The 9,890-nt window shown below is 39.5% G+C and overlaps 1 protein-coding gene across 3 annotated transcripts in view; it reads right to left on the bottom strand.

Moving 5' to 3' along the window:
- Positions 1-9,890, bottom strand: part of BCO2 (beta-carotene oxygenase 2) — a 74,059-nt gene that overhangs the window by 61,678 nt on the left and 2,491 nt on the right. For 2 of the 3 annotated variants that reach the window (XM_027563749.1, XM_027563750.1), the window contains exons 1-2: positions 5,851-6,028; positions 2,499-2,703 (exon numbers count right to left, since the gene is read on the bottom strand). In XM_027563749.1, coding sequence (XP_027419550.1) covers positions 2,499-2,703; positions 5,851-5,938 — 293 coding nt within the window. In that variant the 5' untranslated portion in view covers positions 5,939-6,028. Of the gene's footprint in view, positions 1-2,498; positions 2,704-5,850; positions 6,029-9,890 lie in introns of those variants that run through there. The other variant, XM_027563751.1, reaches the window with a different exon arrangement.

The following is a 9,890-nucleotide window of genomic DNA, read 5'->3' on the forward strand; positions in this document are numbered from 1 at the left end:
GAGTAGGTCGGAGGAGGTCTTTACAACCTCCAGACATTCTTTGGATTATATAACCTCATTATTAACACTAGCAAGCGGGTACTCTTTCTGCCCCCTTCTGATGCCTATGTCAGAAGCTTTCTCTATCTCCTTTATACTTTAATAAAACTTTACTACACAAAAGCTCTGAGCGATCAAGCCTCGTCTCTGGCCCCGGATTGAATTCTTCTCCTCCGGGGGCCAAGAATCCCGGTGTATTCGCGTGATTCAACAACAACCTTTCAATATGATCCACTGGATATTAATCCAAAGAAATAAAAAACACTACCTTATAAAAGATGCATGCACCCTCATGTTTACTGCAGCACTATTTATAATAGCTGAGATATGGAAACAACCTAAGTGCCCATGGATGGATGAATGGATAAAGAAGATGTGATATATATAAATTTTACACACACACACATCATAGAATATTAATCCACCATAAAAAAGAAGGAAATGTTGCCATTTTTAACGTGAGTAGAGTTTGAGGGCATTATCCTAAGTGAAATAAGTCAGACAGAGAAAGACAAGTACCATATGATTTCACTTATATGTAGAATCTTAAAGATTAAATCATAAAGAGTAAAAAGAAAGAAAGAAAAACAAGCTCACAGACACAGAGAATAAGTTGGTGGTTGAAAGAGATTGGTTATTGCAAGAGGTAAATGGGATGAAAATTCATTTCCAGTTATAAAATAAATAAGGGATGTAAAATACAGAGTCAGATTATAGTTAATAAAACTGTATTGCATATTTGAAAGTTGCTAACAGTAAATCTTTGGCTTCCCAGGTGGCTCTAGTGGTAAAGAACCTGCCTGCCAATAGAGGAGACATAAGAGAAGCAGGTTTGATCCCTGGGTCAGGAAGATCCCCTGGAGGAGGGCATGGCAACCCACTCCAGTATCTTGCCTGGAAAATCCCATGGACAGAGGAGCCTGGTAGGCTGCACTCCATAGGGCCGCAAAAAGTCAGACACAAGTGAAGCAACTTAGCACACAGCATGTACAACAGTAAATCTTAAAACTTCTCATCATAAGAAAAACAAATTTTTGTTAAAATGTATGGTTAGGAATCGGAGAAGGCAATGGCAACCCACTCCAGTACTCTTGCCTGGAAAATCCCATGGATGGAGGAGCCTGGTAGGCTGCAGTCCATGCGGTCGTGAAGACTCGGACACGACTGAGCGACTTCACTTTCACTTTTCACTTTCATGCATTGGAGAAGGAAATGGCAACCCACTCCAGTGTTCTTGCCTGGAGAATCCCAGAGACGGGGGAGCCTGGTGGGCTGCCATCTAAGGGGTCACACAGAGTCGGACACGACTGAAGCGACTTAGCAGTAGCAGTAGCAGCATGGTTAGGAATGTTAACTAGACTTGTGATGATAATTTCACAATATATACAAATATTGAATCATTATGTTGTACACCTGAAACTAACATGTCAATTATACATCACTAAAAATTTTTTTCATATGATTGTAATTATTTAAAACAAATCTATAGAGATGGGGGAAAGATCAGCAGGAAATATTTCAAAGTGCTAACAGAGCATGTGGTACACACTTTTCCCTCACTTGGTTTTATATTTCAAAAAGTTTAATACAGGTAAAAACTTTCACAATGAAAACAAAAAATTCTAAAATTTTTTAATGTTTAAAGCAAAGTAGATTTCTTCCTGACCACAATGATTTCTTCACATCACTTCATGTCCCTAGTAGTCACACAGAGAAATGATACATCAATGAGTTGCTGGGTTTCTCTTTTACTTACATATATATATTGAGTGCTATTTAACTACAGAGCACTATCCTAGATACTGGGGATACAGGGTAATCAAGAAAAGGTCCCTGCCATCATGAAACTGCCATCTACTGAGAAACACAGCTCATAAGTAAACAAGCAAAAATATACTAGCTATTGATAATGCAGAGAATTAAAATAAATAATATAAAAAACAGCACCTTTAGATTGGGAGATCAGGGAAAGCTCAAAGGATGTGAAATTTCAGCTGATATCTGAATGACAAGAATCAGACTTGGGAAGAGAGATAAGCCAGCCAATGCCAAGACCCTGAGCAAAAATAAACATTCCTGGTTTGAGGAACTGAAAGAGCCACCATGTCTGGGGAGTACTGGGTAAGAGAGAGGTATGAAGTGAAGACATCGCCCCTTCCTCCAGGAACTTGTGATGAAACAGAGCTCAGTAGTCATAAAGATAGTTTCTGACACTTCTCTTTTAGCATAAACTTTCAGACGACTTGAAATTTATACTAGTCTGCAAAGCAGAAGTCAGGACTTTTAAAGAAGAATTAAAATCTCCATTTTTTTTTTTCCTGTAGGCTACAGTTTCCTTAGCTGTGATCAAAGGGATTGTGTAGCAATGTTAGCTTCTGAGAGGAAGCAGATATTATGCACATTACATAGAAAGAGCCCATGCTAAGAAAACTAAACTGTTCTCCAAAATCAAGGCTTACTTATCCTTCCCGAACTCGAATTTCCCAGGTCCCACACGAAGTAGATAGCCACTGAGCCACTCAGGAAAATGTCCCTGGACTCCAGCTGAGATGACCTGCGGAGTCTCTTCCACCGTGGTTAGAAGTGGTGCAATGCATGGAAGAGTCTTCTCCTGACCAAAGATCACTGTTTTCTGATGAGTCTTTTCCATGTACTTCTTCAAAACTGTGAAGAGGAAATCAAAAGCACAAAAATTTTATCAGTCTTCTATAAACATGCCTGTTTCTCTATAGACAGTCTCATCTACTGGTAAGGAAAATGTAAACCTATCACCAAACACAGTCTCCAAATTCGTCTCCTTCCTTATTCTCAGACCATCAACTCTTCTCCATTTGTGAACTCCAACAGTTCTCCATTTGTGAACCACAATCCTTTTTGTGTTCCTGCAGTACAAATCTGCTTAATTAACTCAGGACTTTAATTACCATTGCTACCATTTCTCTTAGTTGAACAATGCAGGCCTTTTCACAAGACTGAATCTACATGTTAACCACAGATGTGCTAATAGCTATACCTCATTGTTTAATAAAAAATGCCCAGGACTTCCCTAGCAGTCTAGCGGTTAATGAAGACTTTGAGCTTTCACTCCAGGGGTATGGGTTTGATCCCTGGTGGGGAACTAAGATCCCCACATGCCACACAGCTTAAAAAATTAAATAAAGAAATATAAATAACCACCATTCGATATTATCACAATTACATTAATCTCAGTACTTTTGACAGACTAGAATGTGATTCTAAAGATTTCACAGCATTTATGTGAATTTAATAGGATCTGCAATTTAATTTCTTCTGTTTTAATGGTATACACATGAATGTACACGGCATTTCCTAGGAAAGAACTGTTATAAATTAAATAATGCACTGATACCTGTTCTGAAATTACCTCAAATTCAAAAGCCACAAAAAAATTATTTTAAAATAGAGAGCTGAAAATTGTCCCTATTATTTCATATGTATTCAGTGTTCGCAGGCAGTATTGCCTAACACAGAGGGGTGGTCAACTACATAACTAATTAGATACTATAAGATAATCTTTCATTTTAACTCATAAAACTAATAGTGATATAGAAGTCTAAACTAGAAAATCAAACTAAAATATAGGGATACTAGTCTTTTAGCAAAATATTTTACAACATTGTATCTATTATCCCACTTCTTTAAAATCTTTCAAAAATTCAGTTTAGAGCACTTGAGACCTTCTCAGAGATGTAGGCTCAAAGCACGTGTGTACTAAGTCGTGTCTGACTCTTTGCAACCCTATGGACTATAGCCTGCCAGGTTCCTTTGTCCACGGGATTCTCCAGGCAAGAACACTTGAGTGGCTTGCCATTTCCTTCTCCAGGGGACCTTCCCAACCCAGGGATAGAACCCCACATCTCTTACATCTGGTTCTTTGCCATTAGCGCCATCTGGGAAGCCCCGTAAATAACCAATTCTGTCAAACCTGTTGGGGGCCAGAGTGAGGTACTCCGCCCATGGCAAAGGTCATGAGGAAGGAGGCTCGACATACGCAAAGGCGGGATCGAGCCTCAGGAGTCCCCCTGGAAATCCTCGAGCGTCTACCCCCATAACCAGAGCCTGCCTACTTTACTACTTTGTGCTCTTACCTACATCTCTGACTTTACGGGGGGCTGTCCCCCACCACCTCTTTCGGAGAAGGAGTTAATCTAGAGCTCCAGTTAATAATAATTCCTGGGCGTGATAAGAGTGTTTTAACCTACAAACTCCTCTGAAGGTTCTCTAGCCTGCCTGACAGGCTCGTCCGGCCACATGTGATTGCTCACAGCCTCCCAACCGTGAGAGGCACGAGATGCTTTAAACCCTCTAAAAACAGGTTCTTTAGAGAAGTTAGAAAACTATAAGTATAGTGGGCTAATTAGAAATTGTGTTGGTGAAGGGTTTTTCATTTGTTGAGCCAATGTTTGTTGCTAAGTCTCCATATCCCCTGCCCTTACACACATTAATGAATATATAGAATTAACCTTTGATATTAATCACGTTACGTCTAGGCCATACCACCCTGAACGAGCCCGATCTCGTCTGATATTAATCACGTTAGACCTTAGGCTAAGTAAATTCTTTCCTTAACTAAAACCCACTACACCCTCACCCTGTAGGAATGTAACTTTATTTGGGTGGCGTCTGTTTTGAGAATAATCAGCCCTGGAGAAATAAGCGTCCTGATTGACTGACCGCTGTCACAAGGAGAGGGTCGTAAATTGTCAGCAGGCCCCCCCGGCCAGAAGATGATGTAACACCCCTAAGACCTCTGTATACATTTGTATGAAGCACCTGACTTTGATAAAAGTCAGGACTGCTGACCCCGCGTGACTTTTGCATAACATCTCAGTGTATAAAAGTAGACCATGGAAAATAAAGAATTGGGATCAGTTTCTCGGAATACTGGTCTCCCCATGTCGCTCTCTCTCTCACTCTGGTTGAGTCTCCATCTGGAGCGCGGAACCCACCATGCTTACTAATTATGCCTGGGCTTCTAAGATCCGACCGGGGAGGCCTCAGTGTCTCCTCTCCTTCGGGAGAACGGAAGGATGCCTGCGGCCTACGTAAGTGGTGCAAACTTCTTGTCTTGAAGTTTTATTGGTCTCCCGCGTAAACCAAGCTACTCAGCCTCTTTTCTCCACTGAATTTTCCTACTGAGCTATCCTCATCCTATTACTCTTTATATCTTTGATAAAATATTTAAATAAATAGGTCGCCGACGCCGTCCCTGCTTTGAATACCCTGGATCAGCCGGGGCAGGACCCCGGCACAAATCCAACTATTTCTTTATTTCCCAAAGAAAATTCACTTTCACCCTAAATGTCCTTCCCACTAGTCTATCCCTAAGGAAGTTTTATCTGTTGTTCAAAGTCTATCTCAAATGCTACTCTCTTTAAGAGGCTGCACGGTGTAATACTTAGAAGTGTTAAATAGAGTTTTTAAAGAAGTCCACCAGAATGCAAATAGAAGAACAAAATGTTTACATTAGAACATGTAGCAGTACTATTTTTAGTTGAGAAAGTCCTAAATAGTGAATATTTTTCCTATTGCAGATCCAAGAGAACTTCTAAACCCTGAATCCTGCCCCTGTATGTTGCATAAAATCTATAAACAGAAAGGCTGTTTGTCTTACAGGTTAACAAATCCTGACTCACTCTCCTTTAACACCACCTCTACAGTGTTGCTGCCTGAATCTTTTCCACACAGACTGGGAAACTTCAGAAGCCCCTGGTATTCTTCAAGAAAGAGGCACAGAGTCCTAAGTTCAGGAAAAGGAGAGAGAGGAGAAGGAAGGGGCAAATCGCCTACCTGGGATCCGGCGTAATATCATAGAAAGGAAATCAACTGCAATAGTAGAAAAGTCGCTGACAGAACGTAGAAAGATCTGAGAAAACATTTTTGTGTTGAGTTCTGCAGCAGCAGATCCCGGGATTCCCAAATCCTCACGCTGACTGCCAGACAAAAACTCACTTCCTGGGCTGTCCCTGGCTCACTGACAGAATAGGAAGGGGTGGGGTTGGGGATTGAGGGGTGGGGCTTCAAAACACGCACACTCTCTCTTAGTCTCATTTTCAGGACTAGTATCCCTACAACCTGTTTATGATAAGTTGCTGCTTGAAATACTGAAATTGGACCACCAATCGTGGTTTCCCTCTCTAAACTTTGCTCTTTCAAATCTGTCCACTGATTAAATCAGTTGACCCAGGGTATCAATTTCATTGTGCCACTCCTTCCCTCTGAATGTTTCAGATTTCCTTTACAGAATAAAGTCCAAATTTAGTCTGTCAACAAGACTCTATAATCTGGTCACAATCTACCTTTCATCCTTTGTCCTTCTGCCCTTCTAGCATTTCATCTTTCGTTTCCTATTCACTTAATTTACAGAACATCCTCAACAATCTAATATGAATAAAGCCCTGTGAAGGTATATCCTTAAAAACAAATAACCATACATCATTTTATTAATATAACAAATATTTCTGAGCTCCAATCTATCTAATGCTGTGCTACAAATTGAAAACAGATTCTATCCTGCTCTCTAGCAGTGTAGATGATACACTATTCCCTTTTGTGAATTCTCAGTCCAGTAAAATGATTTGCCAAGTGTTTTTATTCTTCTGTGCCTTTAAACAAACTTTTCCCTGCCTGAAATATTCTCCCTCTTTCCTTTTCAAAAACCCATTTCAAAATCTATCTCTGTGATCCCCTTGCCAAAGCCCTCCAATAACTCCCACTTAAAAGGAGTTAATAGCAGTGCCACAGAATTTATTTATGACTGCACTGGGTCTTCGTGGTTGCACACGGGCTTTCTCTAGTTGCAGTGCATGGGCTTCTCATTGCGGTGACTTCCCTTCTTGTGGAACATAAGCTCTAGGCACATGGGCTTCAGTAGTTACGGCCTGTATGTAGACTCAGTAGTGGTGGCACATGGGCTTAACTGCTCCGTAACATGTGGAATCTTCCTGGACCAGCGACTGAACCCGTGTCTCCTGCATTGGCAGGTGGATTCTTATCCACTGGAACACCAGGGGATTCCTGGTGTTCCAGGAAATACTTTTAACACTGACATATCACGTCCTCCTAGCAAAGACATGTAAGTGTATTTTAAGAAAGGAGTGGTTACAGCCATTAAATAGAATGCCTTTGAATCAGTTCTAATAAGGTGGATAAAACTGGAGACTATTAAGCAGTGAAGTAAATCAGAAAAAACACCAATACAGTATATTAAAGCATATATATGGAATTTAGAAAGATAGTAACAATGACCCTATATACGAGACAGCAAAAGAGACACAGATGTAAACAACAGTCTTCTGGACTCTGTGGGAAAAGGCGACGGTGGGATGATTTGAGAGAATAGCATTGAAACATGTATATTATCATATATGAAACAGATCGCCAGCCCAGTTGAGGCGGGGGGGGCGTGGTTCAAAACATGTACAATCTCTCTTAGTCTCATTTTCAGGACAAGTATCCCTACAACCTGTTTATGATAAGTTGCTGTTTGAAATACTGAAATTTGACCACCAATAGTGGTCTCCCTCTCTAAACTTTCCTCTTTCAGATCTGTCCACTGATTAAGTCAGCTGACCCAGGGTATCAATTTCATTGTGCCACTCCTTCCCTCAATGCAAGAGACAAGGTGCTCTGGGCTGGTGCACTGGGATGACCCTGAGGGATGGGATGGGGAGGGAGGTGGGAGGGGGGTTCAGGATGGGGAACACATGTACACCCGTGGTGGATTCATGTCAATGTATGGCAAAAACCACTACAATATTGTAAAGTAATTAGCCTCCAATTAAAATAAATAAATTTAAAATTTAAAAAAAGGAGTGGTTAAACTTGTCAGAAGGGAGAACAAAGAGTTCTGTACTTCCTACAGTGTCTAGCTGATCATGATATAAAGAAATTCAATATATATTTTGATTCGTAATTATTGAAAAATAACATATAAACTTACATTTTACTGAAATGAGTGATAAGTGTAAATTAAAGGGCAAATATATTCCTGCAATAGCATATTTCCAGTTGTAAGATAATTATTCTCATGTGGATGGTACCAAAGATATCAAGTTTGATTTAAAAAAAAGCCTTATTTAGATTTTGATGAACTTCTTCCCTAGGAGGTGTCTGTTCTGACCGGTAAATAGCATTGTGACTAAAAGTCATTCCCTAGTCTTAAACACATACCCAATGAAATGATCAAATTTAACCTGCACAGGGAAGAACCAGATACTGAGCAATGGTGACCCTATTAAGATAAAACAAATATTGGAACTTCCCTGGCTGGCCTATGGTTAAGCCTCCGCACTTCCTATGCAAGAGGCATGGTTTCATTCCTGGTCAGGGAACTAATATCCCATATGCCACAGCAAAAAGAAAAAAAAAAGGTATAATAAATATAATATGAAATCAAAATCTACTCTGAAACAATGCTAGCCTTATCTTTTACATTAATAACATATTTAAGAAAAAATAACTCAAGAACATTTCTTAATGTTGCTAGCTTCTGCCCAAGTTAGCAGTCATTTTCACAGTTAAAGAACTCTGTAAGGCAACAGGATAACTCAAAATCCAGCAGATTTGTCATACCAACTCAAATGTAGTCATCCTGTTGCATTTAGTTTCTAAAATCCTATTTCTAATCTTTACTGACCTCCAACCTATCCTGTGCCATTAAGATATCTGCCTATGAGCCAAATAATTTTTCCACTGTAACCAATATACTTAGTAAATATTACATTATTGTTTTCAATTCTTTCTTGTATGAATATTTATCTTACATGGTATATATGCCTTAAGGTAGTAATTGATGAAATGAGATTTTAACATTTAGAAGGCAGCAGGGCAAACATGCTGTCCACCTGAGTGACTGAGGTCGCTGTCGTGTCCGACTCTTTGCGACCCCATGGACTGTAGGCTACCAGGCTCCTCCATCCATGGAATTTTCTAGGCAAGAGTACTGGAGTGGGTTGCCATTTCCCTCTCCAGGGATCAAACCCAGGTCTCCTGCATTGCGGGCAGATGCTTTACCGTCTGAGCCACCAGGGAATCCCTGCTGTCCACTTGAGGAATACCAAATTCCCTGTGGTACTGTCTAAATATATATATCCAAATTTGTGATAACTTATATAGGCAAAATATACATATAATAGATAGAATTGTCCATATGAACAGTGAGTGTTGTGATTTTTAAAAATCTGATCAATATAATTATATAAATTATATATAACATATTAAAAGTTTTCATTAAAGTCATAGTACCTTCCAACAATGTAGATTTTTTTAAAAATAGTTTTTGTTTTGTATTGGAGTACAGCTGATTAATAATGTGAGTTTCAGGTGAACAGTGAAGGGACTGGGCCACAGATATACATGTATCCATTCTTCCCAAACTCTCCTCAAAGGGAGGATTTTTTTGCTAGAAAAATATTAGAGATTTCCTAGTCCAAATTCAATTCTTGAATTATAACAGGACTGAAATGACTCGCTAAGGCTAACTTGTTTAACCAATCTCTTTACTTTTGGACCACTAATCTTTATCCCATACCACATAGCTTGCTAAGGCTTCTAAATATACTTCATTAACTGCACTATTGATACTATTAATGTGTAAAAAAGTCAATTCATATAAAGTTCTGGTTACAAATTTCTAGTTTTTATTTTACCACAAGATAATAATTTGAAACCAAATTTTTATTGTGCTCAGTCGCTCAGTCATGTCCAACTCTTTGTGACCCCATGAACTGTAGCCCACCAGGCTCCTCTGTCCATGGGATTTTTCAGACAAGAATACTGGAGTGGGTTGCCATTTCCTTCTCTAACATATGATAATAAAAACAACATGA

Source organism: Bos indicus x Bos taurus, chromosome 15 (genome assembly GCF_003369695.1).
Source record: "Bos indicus x Bos taurus breed Angus x Brahman F1 hybrid chromosome 15, Bos_hybrid_MaternalHap_v2.0, whole genome shotgun sequence".
NCBI classification, from domain to species: Eukaryota; Metazoa; Chordata; class Mammalia; order Artiodactyla; family Bovidae; genus Bos; species Bos indicus x Bos taurus.